Raw genomic sequence first — 18,211 nt, forward strand, 5'->3', positions numbered from 1 at the left:
CCATAAACTTTGCATGATTTCGGTCTTCTGAACGTTCACGCCTTTCATCGTTCTTCCAATGCATCACGATTGTCATCACGAGTTTAAAGCAAAATTTAATATTAGCTCCTTGTTTACTTTTCCGTGACATGTGACACTAAACCTACTGTTACATAAACTCGCATAACTTTTTAATTTTTCATCCGATTTGCATGATCCGATGCATCAGATGCGTTTGAAAGAGGAAGACTCTATGACTCTATGAGACTCTTCAAACTATGTTACCAACTAACAGACGACGCTGTATTTTATATATTTTTAAAATAATATCTCGTTACTAGGCTGCTCATTAAATTCGAAGCCTCGACAAGAAAGAGCGCTGCTACGAGCCTGATTTTTTTTTGTGATATTGGTACACTCTTCAAATGAACGTATGTGAAGTTTCATTTCAATCGGTCACTTAATTTTTTTTTCACAAGCCATTTAGTATCGACATTTCACAGTATTTTTTACAATGGAAAAAATCAAGTATGTGCAGTGATTTAATTTTTATTTTTGGAAGGTTTAAAAGCCAAGGAAAATTATGAACGAATAATAAAAGTGTATAAGGACTCTTCACCTTTAATTAGGGGGTTAAAAGAGGGTTTTCTGAGTTTAAACATGGTCGTAGTAGCCTTTAAGACGAACCATGTCAAAAACGTGAAAAAAAGACACAACATCTCAAATCGTAGAAAAAATACAGGATATCGTTTTCGAAAATCATCGAACCACTGAAAGAGATTTAATACAAGGCCTAGCCATCTCATTGAGCAGTATAACCAGTATTTTGACTGAAGTTTTGGGTTCTTAAAAAATGTTTGCAAAATGGGTGCCGCATTCGCTAAAAATGGAACAATGCACCCAGTGCAACAAATGGCAAAAATCCATGAATTAAAGTTCAAATTGTTGGAGTATCCACCCTATTCATCAGATTTGGCCCTTAGCGACTTCCATCTGTTTTCAAACCTAAAAAAATCCTGCGCGGAAAGCGGATTTCATCAAATGATGACGTCATAGCAGCTGTAAGGAATACTGTGACGTGACAAAAATACTGTCGATACTAAAAGGCTTGTAAAAAAAAAGTAAGTGACCGATTGAAATGAAACTTTCCATACGTTCATTTGGATAGTGTACCAAAATGACAAAAAAAAAATTAGACTCGTAGCAGTTATCGTATCGTAGCCCTCTGTTATCGAGGCTCCGAATTTAATGAGCAGCCTAGTACTGCGGTCACATATTTCGCCACTGTGTTCTGGTTCCGTGTGTGTGTGTGTGAAGGAAAAATGTAGAAGTCGCCGCGAACAGCGAACTCCTCCTCATCTGTCTCGCCAGGCTCGCCGGTGGGCTGGTCATATCATGAGTATAGACTGTTTCATTATGTCTAAGCACGCTCTTTTGACAGATCACTACTCACTCCACATGACGTTTTTTTAAGAGTCAATTTCGACAGATTCTTTAAGTATACACTTTAACTTAAAAAATGGTGTATCACAGGCACAGGTTTCCTTAACTATTGTGAAAATGCGAAGCATTTCTCCAGAGGAGTGCAACCAGATTTTGTGCAGATGGTGCACTATTTCCAACATTTCCCTGAGTCCCTAGTTGGCGAAACAGCGCAGCGCAGTTCGAAACGTAATAAGGAAATTAAAAAAAGGAAGCAGCTTTCAGGATGAAAATGAAATCTGGGCGGAAAGCGGGTCCGGTGTATAGTATTTTGGACCAAAAAGTGTGTGTTCACGCCAGCAGGAAAAGTGCCTCCGTCCAAGCTATCCGTCGCTAAAAAGGTGGGTTCCACTGTGAGTACCGTCCATCGTGCCAAAATAAGATTAGGTCTGCAGACATACCAGAAGCAGCAGAACCCGAAACGGAGTGCAAAACAAGCTGCATCCGTTAAACCAAGAGCCCGTAAATTGTATGGTCAACTGCTTCGTGACAAACGAGATGACACTTATTGCAAATTTGGACTACAAAACTCTTCCGGGTCCTCAGTATTACACTGTTCTGGATCGGCAGAATGCTGACAACGCAGACGATGAAATCTGAAATTTACATCCGCGAATGTCTGAATCGACACCTACTGCGTATGATTCAAAGACATAAAGACCCGGTACTATTTAGCATCCGTGCATTACTCCAAGGATACCTGGTAGCCTGGTTCCAATCCAACGGGGTCCAGTTCGTTCCGAAGGAGATGAGTCCGCCAAATTGTCCACAGGCAAGACCGATCGAAACTTTTTGGGCACTTACCAAGGCAAACTTGAGAAAACATGTCCAAAGCCAACCAACACCATTGGCATATTCGCCAAAGATTGGAAGAAAGTGTCCAAAATGATCGGAAATCGGTTTGTACAAAAGCCAATGCGTAGTAGTGTTCGTTCAAAAGTTCGATCATTGGCATACGGTTATCAGGAATGTAATTTCGCGAACCCCAAAACAGGTCCCCAGTCTGAAGAGCGGTCGCATTCCGGACCGGAAATCCCGGGCCCAACCCCGGGGGGGGTTGGGGATATTCTACGGAAGTACGGTGTGTTCCGGGGGTTCCGAGGTGTACCTACCGAGTAGCTGATCCAGGTAGACGCACCGCACCTCGATCGGCTGGCTGGCCGGGCGCAGCCGGTGGCCGTCGATGTTTTCCAGCATGATCGGGCCGCTCTCGATTTGCTGCATGCTCGCCAGCCGGCTCACCACCTGCACCGACAGCGCTTCCATGTCTGCGAACGGAAAAGAAACGAAAACCAGACGAAAAAAGGGTAAACAAAAAGGCGAACCAAGGCGGGCGCGGGCAGAGAATACTTATTTCCAAAAAGCCCGAAAGAGCGTTTACGTTTTTGCGTGGTCTCGCTGCGGGAGGCAACTCCGGCGGCGGTCCGCTAGCCGGACGTGGGAGAGCGGACGGCGCGCGCGCCGAACCTCGGGAGTCGCCTCCACCTCCGTAGAGTAGAGAGTGATAAATATAGTAGCGTGGCCAATCCGGATTGTTTGGATTGCGGGTACTACCGATTACTTGACGTTTTAAAACGTCAAACTTCGTTCTTCGAAATTGTAAACATTGAAGTAAAATACTTTGACATTTACGAAATATGGGACGAAATGCTATACGCTTGCAGGAAACTGGGACATATTGGGACATATATTGGGACCTAAACTTATTTCCAAGCGTGGTGAGCGTCTTCAACTCAAACTGTACGGGAAAATGGGAAAGCTTAATGAAGGAGGAGCGAGCCGAAATTTAAGCTGAAAACTTGGACGACATCTGGGTCTCAACAGGACGGCGCTGCCGATATTCTAGGGACCCGATCTTCGTAATCCAAACACCCCAGGATGGACCACCCTCGTCAAGAAAAGACAAAACGAAGCTGCCAATGGGTGGCCGGAGCTGGGTGACGGACGGAGAGTGAAGTGACCACACCAGCGTGTGTGTGTGTGTGTTCCGAGAAAGGGCGCGCCCGGTGTCCGGCGATCGATTGGCTCTATTCGGCGAATGGCGCAGTTTGTTTGAAGGCCGCCGCCGCCGCCGCCGACGACGACGATGTTTCTGGCGATTTCGGACGAAACCGCCCGACGCGCAGGTTGGCGCACAACCCTAACCTCACCACCATCTCCCCGAGTTCGTGTTCCAAAAACCGTGGCGACCGACCGACCAAAGCAAATAATAAATCACGGATTCGCGAACGTGCAAAATATATGCACAGCACATGTGTTGCGTCGTCGTGTGTTTCGGGTTCCTTTCCGTTGCCTGGGCGGCAGCACAGCTCGCAATACTGATTTATTAGCGTCGAGCGGACGACAGACAGAGGCAGAGAAAAATACAGAGAGAGACAGAGAGCGAAGTAGAGGGACCTATTTTCAACCCAAGCCGCCGGTTGCCGATCTCGTGGCGGTCGGGTCTCCGCGTCCGGAGATCGTTCTTGAAATCTGTTCTGCAGCTCTGTGCAGCGCGGCGGCGAGAGAACGGGAAGCGGGTTTCGCACAATATTTTACGCGACCCAGCAACAGCTCAGCCCAGCAGCTGTTGGGTTGTGTCCCAAGCCCAAGTTGGTCGCAGGTCGGAGTAGGTCGCATCGCTTCCACCACCGACCGACACCGGCTTTCTATAACACGGCATAAACACCAAGGCACCGAACGCTGTTTTGACAGCTGTCAAACGATCGCCCCGGGCACAATGGCGCAGGTGCGCAGCAAGAGCAAGAACAAACTGCTGACGACGCAATTGCCTAACACGCAATAGCTGATCCACTACTGATCCGACGAGGTTCACCGAGGTTCCACCCAATCCCAAAAAGGTCAAAAATGGCAGACTGGCCGACGCAGGACCTTCCAAGGTAAAACCTAGTACCTAGTATAGTTACCGGGCCGGGTTAGTGGTTGGTGGATTGGTGGCTAGGCCCCTCCAGAGAGTGGAGTTCCCGCACAGGTCTACATTACCTTGTGTGACCCTACTTCGAGTCAAACCTCATCTAGTCAAACCTCAACTAGTCAAACTAAAACTGAAGACTACTAAATAAGATACTAAACGAAAGATCAACCACAAGTTGGTTACGAAATGCTAGACGAAAGCCGTAGCGTAAATTTGGTGGTGGTATTCCCTCAAAATTGCAATCGTTCATCCAAAGCATAGTTTGACGAGCCAGGATGATTGCGATCGCGGGTGTTTTGGTAAACGTTTGGTCCGGGTCCGTTCGGGGCCGTTTCCGGGAGGGTTTCTAGAATCGACCAAGAAGGTCCAAGGGCCAAGCGTCAGGGTTTTGGGAGGCGCGAAAGGAATTTTGTTTGTGGATTACACTTGCAAACTGATAGAAGCAAAAATATTCGGAATATTATTGTAAACTTATTATTGACCAGCTGCAGGAGAAAATTGGTGGAAAAAGACCCAGTTTGAAGGAGAATAAATTGTCCTGTTTTCTTCTGGCCAAAGCACCCTCTATCACTAGAGCCGTTTGGGCAATGGCAAAAATCAATGAATTATAGTTAGCATCTTTTGGAGCATCCACCGCATTCGACCAAAGTTGGCCCCTAGCGACTTCCATCTGTTTCCAGATCCAGAAAAAAATGCATGCGTGGAAAGCGTTTTTTATCCAACAATGAGATCATAACAGCGCTGTGGAAGCGTATTTTGCAGACCTTTCAGATTCCCACTTCAGGGCTTCCGGGATTCAGGGACCATACTGACCCGTAAAGTGTTTTTCTTATCGCGCAAAACTTACAGCCTAGAACGTTAAGAACGTTAAGAAAAACGTGAAAGACGTCGTGCCACTGGAAAACAGGAAGCAAACACAGCAAACGCGACCTCACACACAGAGGCACGAGCACACACGGAGAAACGACGGAGAAAAGAAGCCGAAAGCCGGGTGAAAATTCTCAAGCCACGGGTCCCCGGGTCCGGGTGGTCGCGGCAGGCAGGCAACTCATGCCTGCCTGCCGGCGCTTCCGGTCCTTCCGCTTCAACGCTCAACCGCGCACCGCGTGTGCTCTGATTTTACGTCAAGATCCGAGGCCCCCGAGGCGGGGACACCACCGCCATGGCTCCGGCTCCGCATACGCCCACGTTTCCAAAAGCGAAGCTACGAAGCGAACGAGGGGAACGGTTTGCAGTGCGGTGCGGAGCGACCGTTTCCGGCGGATGCGTGTGTACGGACGTACTGGCAGGAAGCGAACCACAAGAGGCACTCGGCGCACCACGTCCTAAAACGGGCCCAAGAGAAAGAGAGAGAGAGAGAGAGAGCAGAAAGAGGCTAGGAGAGAGAGAAAGAGTGAAAGAGGAAGAGAAAAGAAAGAGAAAGTAAAATAGCGAAAAAGAAAGAGCGAAAGAGAAAGAGGAAAGAGAAAGAAATAGGAAAAAGAAAGAGGAAAGGAAGGAAAAAGGTCAAAAGCGAAAGAGAAAGAGAAAAAGAAAAAATTAAAGAGACAGAGCGAAGGAGGAAGAGAAAAAGAAATAGAAAGAGCGAAATAGAAGAAGAAAATTGAAGAGAAAAAGAAAGAGGGTAAGAGAGTGAAAAAGAAAAAAGAAAAAGAGAAGGATCAACAGAAAAAGCCACAAAAACAGTAAAAGAAAGAGGAAAGAGAACGAGCTCAGGCCAGTGCCAGTAGCGCTTTAAGGCAGCCGTGTTTTGATGCCACTCCCGGGGCCAAGCCTCCAGCGCCTGAGGAGTTGCCAGGCGCTTGGTTCAATTCGTAGTTCATTGCTGGGTTGCTGGGTCTCGTTGGGGGTCGGACGCTCGGGTTGTTCGGAAGTCTCCATCAATCCTGCGTGGAATCTGCGTGGGGAAGCGACGGAGATTGGCAAGCGGGCGGGCGGGCGGTCTGGCGAGCGATGTAAACACACCTTGCAGAAGCCGTGCCTGAGAGCTGTCGGTTGTGAAGTTACGCAGCCAAAATACGCACCGAGCGCTGCTTGATGTGGGGCGCACCACATACAGCGAAAGATTTAATTAACGTTTGCACACAGACACCACGACACGAAAACCACGGCCACAGCACCGCTCAACTTCAAGTGCATAGCTCTGCACAACCGGCACCACCTCAATTGACGTCAGCGTCAGCTCGCTTTTAACCCTATCAACCACCAGCAAGCAAACAACATCGGGAGCAAGAGCCAGCGAGAGAGAGAGAGAGAGGGAGTGTGAGAGAGAGTGGCGCCACCGTCGCATAGTGAGGGGAAGGGGGACGGCGGGGGAGGGGCTCTGATCTATCATCTCGGCGACTCCAACCCGAAAGCGCACAGATTGAAGCGCATTAGAGCTACTAAGCGTCGTCGTCGAGCGCCTCGAGAGCTGTCAAATTAAAGGAAAGAGGTAGAGAGAGGCGCGCTTCTCCTTTCTCCTATTCTAGTAACGAGTTGAAGCACCCCTCGGCGCCCAACCCAACCCTTCTTACATGCTGCACGCTATTGAAGGTCAAAAATGAGCGCATCTCGTGGCCGAAGCGTGTAAAAGTGTTTTTCTTCTTCACCGGGAATCGAACCGCGGACGGTGTGGTGCTTGCTGTTGCTGCTGGTGATAGCAGCAGCCGAGCCGAGAAGGGTGTGCGCCGCGAGCTGATCATATGGGGGCTGTTCGAAAAATAGTAAGACATTTGCATTTCCAAGGGCTACGTTTATCCGATTTTCTTTGTGGCGTTAGGTGGCTACACATGTCAGTGACTTAGGATGACAAGTTCGGCCATTTTGAGTAATCAGTCAATGCTTTGACAGCTGCTTTGCTTGGACGTGTTTTGGCTCATCGGCGATGGCGTCTTTATCTCCTGAATCGTAGGTTAGCGTCGGCCACCTTTCATGGCCACCTTTTAGTTTCCGGAACAGGAAAAAGTCAAAGGGGGTCAGATCTAAAGAATATGGTAGCTTTGGCATCGTTAGTGTGTTGTTTTGGCTAAAACTTTGTGCAGAATCCACGATGTGTGAGCACAGGCGTTGGCGTTAAAGCAGCAGTTTGAGTTGCAGCTTGTTAACATGCAGGAAATATTCTTTATTGACCGTTCTATCCTTTGGCAACATCTCATGAACAACACCCTGCAATCGAAAAAAAAACTGCAAACAAAACCTTCACATTTGACCGAAATTGGCTCTTGGTCGTTCACATCTTCTCGGCCCTCTGAGAACGTTTGGAACCACCGATAAACGCTGCTTTGGGCCCATAATATCTCCACTCATAAGCCACAGTCAACATTTCGAACACTCTTAATTTCGTTTTTCACACAAAATTTGATAAAAATTCTTTGCCATCCATATTTTGTGGAATAGACAAACATCGAAGATGAACGAAAATGCGTCCAAGCAAAACAGTTGTCAAAATTTGACCGCTTACTCAAAATGGCCGAACTTGTCACCATAAGTGAGTGACATGTGAGTGGCAACCTAACGTAGCCCTTGGAAATTCAAATGTCTTACTACTTTTTGAACAGCCCTCGTATACGGTCAGGTGGCTGGTACCCCGGAGACCGGAGTCTCGATGCAGGTGGCGGTGCCCGCCCGCGACCCGCCTCAAGTACCTGCCACCTACCGGTGTGAGATGGGCGATCCGATCGCCGATCGTTGCCGGGTGGGGAGCGGATGGACCGCGGACCCTAAACGGACGTCGGAAGTGATTTGCGGGCAGGCGATGGAAGGGGGGGTGTGGCTTTTCAATGGGCAAGTAGCGGCGGCGGCGGCTTCCTTGAGGTCGGTTGTGATGTCCGCAGCTGCATTTCCGTTCCGTCCGAGGTACCGGGTCCGGTGATCGGTGTCTCTCGATGGTCACCATCGTGTACTTAACATTCACCATTCCCGCATATAGCCGCATATATTCGCCGAGGAATCCGATTTCCATGTTTCCGTTTCGGTGATTGTTTCTCGTTGTCGTCCCCTTTTTCCCACAGACAGAGAGAGAGAGAGAGGCCGACCGAGAACGGGAACGGGACTGCGGGTGGGGTCCAACAGCAACACAGAACGCTACGGAGTATGCCGCCCGACAAAGGCAGATCGTCGTCGTCGTGCATGCTCACCGCCTGCCGCCTGTTGCTGGTGCTGACGCTGGCGGACGGGGCTGGGGTGGCGTGGGGCGCGGTGTGCGAGCCGCGCCAGAGCTGGCTGGACCCGGGCGTCGGCGAGTGCGTACCGTGCCGGGTGTGCGCCGAGCACCAGGTCGTGCTGCGGCCCTGCCAGGACTACATGAACACGGTTTGCGGCACGATGAAGGACCTGGCCGCCGACTTCCGGCTGGTGCGGTCCTCGTCCTCGCTCGTCCACCACCAGGAGGAGGAGCGGCAGGCGCCCGGTCCCGATGGTAACGGAATCGCCGTGGTGCGCACCCGGAACCACCACTGGAAGGAGGTGAGTAGCTCCCCCCCCGGTCCCTTCCGGAGGTGGAACTTCCTTCCTTCGCGAGTTAACACACCCGTCCCGTCTGTCTTTTCTCTGTCACAGGAGCGGCGGAAAGAGGGGGCCGGTCGGGCGGACCCGCACGTGCAGTACAGTGCCGTGCCGGCCGGGGGCGCCACCAGCACCGAGGAGATCCTGTGGGACTGGCAGGTGGCGTCGCTGCTGCTCGCCATCATCGGCTGCCTGCTGTTCCTGCTGGCCGCGGCCTGCGTTGCCCTCAACCAGAGCCGCCAGTGGCGCCGCATCGAGAAGCACTTCGACGCCGGTACGTACCCGTCACCCCACACGCCTACACCTCCCCCCCCTCCATTTTTGGTAGAACCGGAAGCTCGCAGCTCACAGCACGGAAGTAGGCCAAAGCGCGTGCGCGCGCGCGCACGCGCCGCGTTCCGACCGATCGAGCGTGTCCCGGAAGTGCGTGTGGCGTGTGCGGGCGTGTGCGGAAGCTCGCCGGATCACGTTCCGGTCCGGGTCCTACAATGCTCCACGTAGATGGCCATAGATCGTCGCGTGCGCTGCGCGAGCTGGCCAATGAAGTCATCAATGGGAGTGCGTGGCGCGCGTGCCGCCTGGCCGCGGACTCTTCTTCTCCTGCTCCTTCTGCTCCTGCTTCGCTTCTTCTTCTTCCTCTGCTGACTGGCTTTTTGATTTATGGGATTCGATTCCCGCTTTTTGACCGTTTGCTTTCACCCGGCTTTCGGCTTCTTTTCTCCGTCGTTTCTCCGTGTGTGTGAGGTCGCGTTTGCTGCGTTTGCTTCCTGTTTTCCAGTGGCACGACGTCTTTCACGTTTTTCTTAACGTTCTTAACTCGTTCTAGGCTGTAAGTTTTGCGCGATAAGAAAAACACTTTACGGGTCAGTATGGTCCCTGAATCCCGGATCCCTGAAGTGAGAATCTGAAAGGTCTGCAAAATACGCTTCTACAGCGCTGTTATGACCTTATTGTTGGATAAAAAACGCTTTCCACGCTTCCATTTTTTTCTGGATCTGGAAACAGATGGAAGTCGCCTGGGGGCCAACTTTGGTCGAATGCGGTGGATGCTCCAAAAGATGCTAACTATAATTCATTGATTTTTGCCATTGCCCAAACGGCTCTAGTGATAGAGGGTGCTTTAGCCAGAAGAAAAAGGACAATTTATTCTCCTTCAAACTGGGTCTTTTTCCACCAATTTTCTCCTGCAGCTGGTCAATAATAAGTTTACAATAATATCCCGAATATTTTTGCTTCTATCAGTTTGCAAGTGTAATCCACAAACAACATTCCTTTCGCGCCTCCCAAAACCCTGACGCTTGGCCGTTGGACCTTCTTGGCCGATTCTAGAAACCCTCCCGGAAACGGCCCCGAACGGATCCGGTACAAACGTTTACCCAAACACCAGCAATCGCAATCATCCTGGGTCGTCAAACTATGCTTTGGATCAACGATTGCAATTTTGAGGGAATACCACCACCAAATTTACGCTACGGCTTTCGTCCAGCATTTCGTAACCAACTTGTGGTTGATCTTTCGTTTAGTATCTTATTTAGTAGTCTTCAGTTTTAGTGTGACTAGTTGAGGTTTGACTAGATGAGGTTTGACTCGAAGTAGGGTCACACAAGGTAATGTAGACCTGTGTGGGAACTCCACTCTCTGGAGGGGCCTAGCCACCAATCCACCAACCACTAGATTCTCCATCTCCTTTCGGGACTACGGCCCGGTAACTACACTAGGTACGAGGTTTTACCCTGGAAGGTCCTGCGTCGGCCAGTCTGCCATTTTTGACCTTTTTTGGGATTGGTTGGAACCTCGGTGAACCTCGTCGGATCAGTAGTGGATCAGCTATTGCGTGTTAGGCAATTGCGTCGTCAGCAGTTTGTTCTTGCTCTTGCTGCGCACCTGCGCCATTGTGCCCGGGGCGATCGTTTGACAGCTGTCAAAACAGCGTTCGGTGCCTTGGTGTTTATGCCGTGTTATAGAAAGCCGGTGTCGGTCGGTGGTGGGAGCGATGCGACCTACTCCGACCTGCAACCAACTTGGGCTTGGGACACAACCCAACAGCTGCTGGGCTGAGCTGTTGCTGGGTCGCGTAAAATATTGAGTGAAACCCGCTTCCCGTTCTCTCGCCGCTGCGCTGCACAGAGCTGCAGAACAGATTTCAAGAACGATCTCCGGACGCGGAGACCCGACCGCCACGAGATCGGCAACCGGCGGCTTGGGTTGAAAATAGGTCCCTCTACTTCGCTCTCTGTCTCTCTCTGTGTTTTTCTCTGCCTCTATCTGTCGTCCGCTCGACGCTAATAAATCAGTATTGCGAGCTGTGCTGCTGCGCGCGGCAAAGGAAAGGAAACCCGAAACACACGACGACGCAACACATGTGCTGTGCATATATTTTGCACGTTCGCGAATCCGTGATTTATTATTTGCTTTGGTCGGTCGGTCGCCACGGTTTTTGGAACACGAACTCGGGGGGTGCTCGGGGGGAGATGGTGGTGAGGTTAGGGTTGTGCGCCAACCTGCGCGTCGGGCGGTTTCGTCCGAAATCGCCAGAAACATCGTCGTCGTCGGCGGCGGCGGCGGCGGCCTTCAAACAAACTGCGCCATTCGCCGAATAGAGCCGATCGATCGCCGGACACCGGGCGCGCCCTTTCTCGGAACACACACACACACACGGTGGTGTGGTCACTTCACTCTCCGTCCGTCACCCAGCTCCGGCCACCCGTTGGCAGCTTCGTTGTGTCTTTTCTTGACGAGGGTGGTCCATCCTGGGGTGTTTGGATTACGAAGATCGCGGGACCCTAGAATATCGGCAGCGCCGTCCTGTTGAGACCCAGATGTCGTCCATGTTTTCAGCTTAAATTTCGGCTCGCTCCTCCTTCATTAAGCTTTCCCATTTTCCCGTACAGTTTGAGTTGAAGACGCTCACCACGCTTGGAAATAAGTTTAGGTCCCAATATGTCCCAGTTTCCTGCAAGCGTATAGCATTTCGTCCCGTATTTCGTAAATGTCAAAGTATTTTACTTCAATGTTTACCATTTCGAAGAACGAAGTTTGACGTTTTAAAACGTCAAGTAATCGGTAGTACCCGCAATCCAAACAATCCGGATTGGCCACCCTACTATATTTATCACTCTCTACTCTACGGAGGCGGAGGCGACTCCCGAGGTTCGGCGCGCGCCGTCCGCTCTCCCACGTCCGGCTGGCGGACCGCCGCCAGCCGGAGTTGCCTCCCGCAGCGAGACCACGCAAAAACGCAAACGCTCTTTCGGGCTTTTTGGAAATAAGTATTCTCTGCCCGCCGCCGCCTTGGTCCGCCTTTTTGTTTACGCTTTTTTCGTCTGGTTTTCGTTTCTTTTCCGTTCGCAGACATGGAAGCGCTGTCGGTGCAGGTGGTGAGCCGGCTGGCGAGCATGCAGCAAATCGAGAGCGGCCCGATCATGCTGGAAAACATCGACGGCCACCGGCTGCGCCCGGCCAGCCAGCCGATCGAGGTGCGGTGCGTCTACCTGGATCAGCTACTCGGTAGGTACACCTCGGAACCCCCCGAAACACACCGTACTTCCGTAGAATATCCCCAACCCCGGGTTTCGGGTTTTTCTGCTTCTGGTATGTCTGCAGACCTAATCTTATTTTGGCACGATGGACGGTACTCACAGTGGAACCCACCTTTTTAGCGACGGATAGCATGGACGGAGGCACTTTTCCTGCTGGCGTGAACACACATGACTTTTTGGTCCAAAATACTGTGTACACCGGACCCGCTTTCCGCCCAGATTTCATTTTCATCCTGAAAGCTGCTTCCTTTTTTTAATTTCCTTATTGCGTTTCGAACTGCGCTGCGCTGTTTCGCCAACTGACTCTGGGGGAAATGTTGGAAATAGTACACCATCTGCACAAAATCTGGTTGCACTCCTCTGGAGAAATGCTTCGCATTTTCACAATAGTTAAGGAAACCTGTGCCTGTGATACCACCATTTTTTAAGTTACAGTGTATACTTAAAGAATCTGTCGAAATTGACTCTTCAAAAACGTCATGCGGAGTGAGTAGTGATCTGTCAAAAGCGTGCTAGAGACATAATGAAACAGTCTATACTCGTGACATGACCAGCCCACCGGCGAGCCTGGCGAGACAGATGAGGAGGAGTTCGCTGACGGCGGCGACATCTACATTTTTCCTTCACGCACACACACGGGACCAGAACACAGGGCGAGGGTCCACGTCTTAGATGCCCGATGTGTGCGGTGGGTGATGGGATTATAAAGGTTCACTGTCCCCCAGCTTCAACCGACCGCTGTGGGCGAAATATGTGACCGCAGTATTCCTTCGAGGGTCTTCGCTTCCGACCCAACGCATCCAACCAGCTCTCCCTCACGGGGCATCCATTCTTCGTGCGGGAGGTCCCGGCGTCTCTGACACGCGGCGTGCCGGGTTTATAGCCCAGCCCGGACCACATATAAATCATCGTCCGCACGCGCGGTACACTGGCTCACCTTCCGTTTTCGCCCCCGAAGCCTTCTCCGCTAGGAATAACCCCCGCGAAGTTCCAACACGCTCTGGGGACTGGCCGGGGATTTATTTCGCGGATAGTCACCAGGAAGGATGAGAGAAGTTGGAGGTGGTGGCATCGGGGCGTTGGCGCGTTGCATAATTTGTAGCGCACCCGTGTAGCGGTCCGCGGCTGCCGGCTGACCGCAATGCGCCACCCGCAGCAGCAGGAGCAGCAGACAACCGACGCGCGAGACCAACATAGTTGTTGGCGGGGCGGCTTCGGCATAGTTTACCCCGCCACCGCCTACGCCGCCTCTGACCGCGTGCTCCGAATGTGTTTTGTTTTCCGCAACCGCGTCGATCCGCGGGTTGGGTGGTGGTGCGGGCCAGATCCGTGGACGTGTTAAACTATTCCGCAGCCGTCAACAACTGACGGGGCAGGGACGGTCGGGGGTTGGGATTGTGGCGGGGGGCGGTCACAAAGTTAATGTAGCACGTAGCTTCGGATAGAGCCGTGCCGTGACTTTCTTCCCCAACACACACAGGCACACACAGACACACAGACACACGCCGACCGATGGCAGATGGACCGCGGAGAGAGGTTGGTTTAAAAATAGAGGCGCGCGCGCGCTCTCCTCATCGGGTGATGGTGATCGATTTTCAACTCAACTAAGGGCCCCCCCCCCCCCCGCACCACCAGCGAGCCACCCACAGTTGGGGCGGAAGTTAACGAGGGGCGGAAGGGGGGGGGTGCTGGAAGTTGGTTCCGTTCCCGTTTTGCCGGCGATTTTCCCGGTGCGTGCGCGCATTTGTTTTGTGCTCCGTGCTCCGTGGTGACATCAAGGAGGAACACCCACAGGAATGCAGGGGGGGGGGGGGGGGGGACTCGGTCTCTATTCGGCTGTCACTCTGGGGGCCCCCAAAATGGCGGCCAAGTGTTGAGCTGCCGTTTTGAAACAAACCAACGAAGCGAGTCCATTCGCCACGAAGTGACGCATTTGGCGGCATGTCTGACTTGAGGTCTAATATCTGCCCAACATCTGGGCGCACCAGATGGTTTGCGGATTTTTTTTGGTTATGGCGGTTATGGATGAACGATTTGATGAATTCTTATATCAGGGCTTGGGCGGTTTTACCATAGATTTTTTTTGTGAAGGATGTGTTTGACAGCTACTGTCATTACGCAGACGACGAAGTATAGGTTTTTTGGTTAAAGTGTGTACAACACCATCTCAAAATGTCGAGTTTTCTTCCAGGCAAAGTGCCTGGGTGTACTTCTTCATTACTCCAGTATGAAGAAACCTGGTTCGCGCGGGGGTAAAAGCGATGGTTTTTGGCCTGGAGCGACCTGGACAACCAAGAAAGCGGGTTGGTGATGAAGAATTGGAAGAAGTTTTGCTCGATAAAAGATCTTGCAGAAATGTCGTCCACTTGACAAATGTTTCAGTAAGACCAACAACAACAGCATGTGTTTGTAAAAAAGTAGCCCAAAACGTCCCGTTTCTTACACGTGAAATTAAGGGTTGTCCATTTCGTAGTTTCGAAATCACACGGCACAGAATTTTACAGTTTTCGCGCTGCATTTGTGCATCCTCAAACTATGTCAAAACGGGTTTGTTGTATGTCAGTCATTTTAGAAAATTAATCGCTTAACAACAGAACCACGCATTGAAATGATTAAAACTTACTACAAAAAAGGACAAGAACAAATAAACATGCGCCCGGCCACCCGGCATAATAATATGCAACCCGACGGCGGAGCAATGCGAAGATGCGCGCAAATGCACGCAAACTCCTCGGGACGGACTGGGCAGCACTCGGGGTGCACTAAAACAACATAGGGCCCATAGGGAAAGAGAGCGGCGGGAGGGACCCCCCGGGGTCGGCTCTGTTAGGTCTGTTGGACCGTGGTTAGTCTCGGACATGGTTAGTCTCGGACGTGAGCCGAATGTTTTGATTCGCTAAAAATAAGAACAAAACCCCGGGTGGGGGGGGGTAAATCCCATAGCAGGCACAGACAAGATCCCGACGAGACCGAAAAGACGTCTAAAGTCCCCCCCCCCCAACCCCTCATTCCCACTGCTGCAGCGTGCCATAATTTAATGCCCGTTCCCTTTTCGTTGTCCGATTTTCTTTCCCCCCGTTTTTAGACGAAAAGTGTTGCCAAAAATCGCGAGGCCAACCGACGGTCGGCAACCTGTACATCGAGGAATCGATCGATCCACCGAAGGGCGGTGGGGGCGGGTCGCCTGCAGCCACCTGCAACGTGCAGCGACACTACTGAAGCAGCAGCAGCGGACGGACGGACGGACGAACGGACGGACGACCAAAACGGGGTCCCCAAATGCAGCAGGACGCAGGAGACCGCGACGTGTCGATCGATGAGCGTGCACAAAAAGGAAAACTGCTCGAAAACCCAACACACACACACACGCGCACGGGCGACACACCCATAGAAAGGTGTGTTCCAGCTTAGCGCGCGCCGTTTCTGGAGAAGGTTGGTCTGATTTTTGGAAGGGGTTTTGGTAGGGCTTAAGCTGAACATTAGTACGAAGAAGTGTGTGTGAGAGAGAGAGAGAGAGAGAGATAGCGATATGATTATGATGAGAGAGAAAGCACATGAGAGAGAGAGAGAGAGATAGGTCCCTGGAGTCTCCAGCAGGTAATCGCGAAAGCATAATTATTTAGCATAGGAGCAGCAGCTAGCGCGCACTAGCGCTAACGGTGGCCGGGGGGCCCTGTGTAAATACTAACCGAGAGTTCGTGAGCGGGAGAGAGAGAAAGGGGTGGGGACCCGAATAATAATAATATAAAATGTAACAACCCCCCGAAAGAGAAACCTGAGCCGAGATCGCTTTCGATGTGTAACATAAAACATGAAATAAAAATGTGACAACATATAAAACCGCAAAAAAAACCTCAGGCGGGGGGGGGGGGGGGGGTGGCAAGCAACGTAATGGGGTACGGGAAAGGGGGTTCGGGTTCGGGTGGTTTGAAGTTGTTCGGTCTTTTTCCACCGTTTTTTTTTTTGGTTTTGGCCACCGCGCTTGCGATTCCCGATTGCGAAGCGTGTGTGTGTGTGTGCGCGCGCGGCACGCATCGGAATTTGTGCTGAGGGGGGGGGGGGGCCCACGGGGGTGTGGGGTGGTATGGAAGAGGATTTACGCTTCCGCCGGCCGCCGCCGCGCAAGATCTAGATATGGGTCTGGTTGGCGGTTTGGTCCGACCATCAATCGATCGGTCGGGCCCGCCGTGGAGCAGGAGGCAGACAGGGGGGTGGGGGTGGGGTGGCCATCTGCCAGCACACACTTGGGTGCCCCCCTGGGGGGAGCGGAGTTATGGGGAGTGCTTAGCAGCTGCTTGGTCACCGTGCAGCACCGTTTTTGGTCGCCGCACCGCAGCCCCTGCCTTTAATGGGGGCCCGGGGCGAGATGGAGGGGGGTGGTACCAGGGTGAATGGGTGGGTGGTGGGTCGTGGTGTGGTATTGAATGGAACACGCTGTACGTGATCGGACTCGCAGTCCGCGCGGCCCATGTGTCGTCGCGATTGTCGTCTTCTTGACGTGCCGTGGGTGAGGGTGGGAGGGCGGGAGGGGGAGAGTCCGGGGATGGCAGAGAGCGGAGGCAGAGGCAGTCACCTGAGCGGCTGTCGGCTGTCGATCATTCACAAAATTTTGGAGGTGATCGTCGCCGCGTCGGCTGATCGATGCACCTTTTCGCAAGCTCCTGCCACCGATCGCTGGCTGGATACGTGACGATTGATGGCCGTAGAAACCTAGTTCTACTTTGCTACTGCGCCCCTTTCCTTGAGAACACACACATACATAAAGTCGTGTCTCACGGTCGGGTATTGGGGACGAGTTTGCATGTGATTAAGCAATAGCGAGCCTCACCACGATGGACTACGCAAGGCGTCGTCACCACAGACAACTACACGGCAATCACCTTGAGAGGTCCACGGCGAGAAAACCTCCAAAGGAGACACCCACGTCCAGTTACTAGGCGATGGCATGGCATGGCGGATCGATGCAGGTAGACCCAACCGATGAACTCCAGCCTCCGCGCTCTCCAGTCTGGCCAGTGCGCTCTGTGCTCTACGCCCAGACGACATCAATAGCTGGCCACTAGCCACAACAGACAACCAGACACCGTTAGCCGAAGCCGAGACACACGTGACACGACGAGACGGATTTGGCGCGCGCGCGGCACACCTTTGATCTCGTTTCCAAGATCTAGGCGCGCGTCTGGCTGCGGAGTCTGCTGAGTCGCTTTGAAGTATTGCCAACCGAACAAAGCGCTCGACCCGCCGGGATCAATAACCGGGATCAAAGCCTCCGGTTCCACCTCAGGGCGGCGGTCAGGCGGGAGGCTTCAGCTCAAAGGCCGCTGTCCAAGTGTCTCGACACCCGCCGCCGCTTGTTGGGAAAACATCCTTCCGTCGTGGCCGGGACTTTATTTTGGTTTGAGTGCGCGCGCTGCAGCCGCAGCGCGGCACTTTCATCACGACCGCGATTACCAGCCAAGCGCGACGAGCCTCGGTCGCCTTCGTCCGTCCTTCCTTTCATCGTCGTCTGTGTAAAGTCAAGGGCCAAAGGGACACAGGCTGGCTGAAGAAGTCACACACAGAAGGCGAAGACGAAGTCGGCGAACGAACGACCGAACATCTGGTTTCCGGGAAACGGTGATGGGTGTGTGTGTGTGTGTGGTGTTTGTGTAGGACGATGGGATGCGGAGGGCGAGCTGAGATTGCTGATACAGGGTGGTCCACGAAAGATATTATTTTTCATTTGGTTATAAAACCAAAACGGCTTAATATTTGTTTATGGTTGAATGGTATGGTTGAAAGGTTCATTCATTCCATTTTTATATATAAAACA

General features: G+C 52.0%; 1 protein-coding gene across 1 annotated transcript; it reads left to right on the plus strand.

Moving 5' to 3' along the window:
- The first annotated feature begins 8,409 nt into the window (after positions 1-8,409).
- On the plus strand, positions 8,410-15,640 carry LOC128268902 (tumor necrosis factor receptor superfamily member wengen). Its single transcript, XM_053006202.1, has 4 exons — positions 8,410-8,821; positions 8,915-9,134; positions 12,212-12,367; positions 15,485-15,640. The coding sequence occupies exons 1-4, from the start codon at positions 8,450-8,452 to the stop codon at positions 15,616-15,618; spliced, it is 882 nt and encodes a 293-aa protein (XP_052862162.1). The 5' UTR covers positions 8,410-8,449; the 3' UTR covers positions 15,619-15,640.
- The last annotated feature ends 2,571 nt before the right edge of the window (positions 15,641-18,211 follow it).

This window comes from Anopheles cruzii, chromosome X (genome assembly GCF_943734635.1).
Source record: "Anopheles cruzii chromosome X, idAnoCruzAS_RS32_06, whole genome shotgun sequence".
NCBI classification, from domain to species: domain Eukaryota; kingdom Metazoa; phylum Arthropoda; class Insecta; order Diptera; family Culicidae; genus Anopheles; species Anopheles cruzii.

Coding starts and splice junctions, on each gene's coding strand:
- LOC128268902 (XM_053006202.1), top strand. CDS start 8,450: ATGCCGCCCGACAAAGGCAGATCGTCGTCGTCGTGCATGCTCACCGCC. Junction 8,822..8,914: donor GGAACCACCACTGGAAGGAG/GTGAGTAGCTCC, acceptor TCTCTGTCACAG/GAGCGGCGGAAAGAGGGGGC. Junction 9,135..12,211: donor CGAGAAGCACTTCGACGCCG/GTACGTACCCGT, acceptor TTCCGTTCGCAG/ACATGGAAGCGCTGTCGGTG.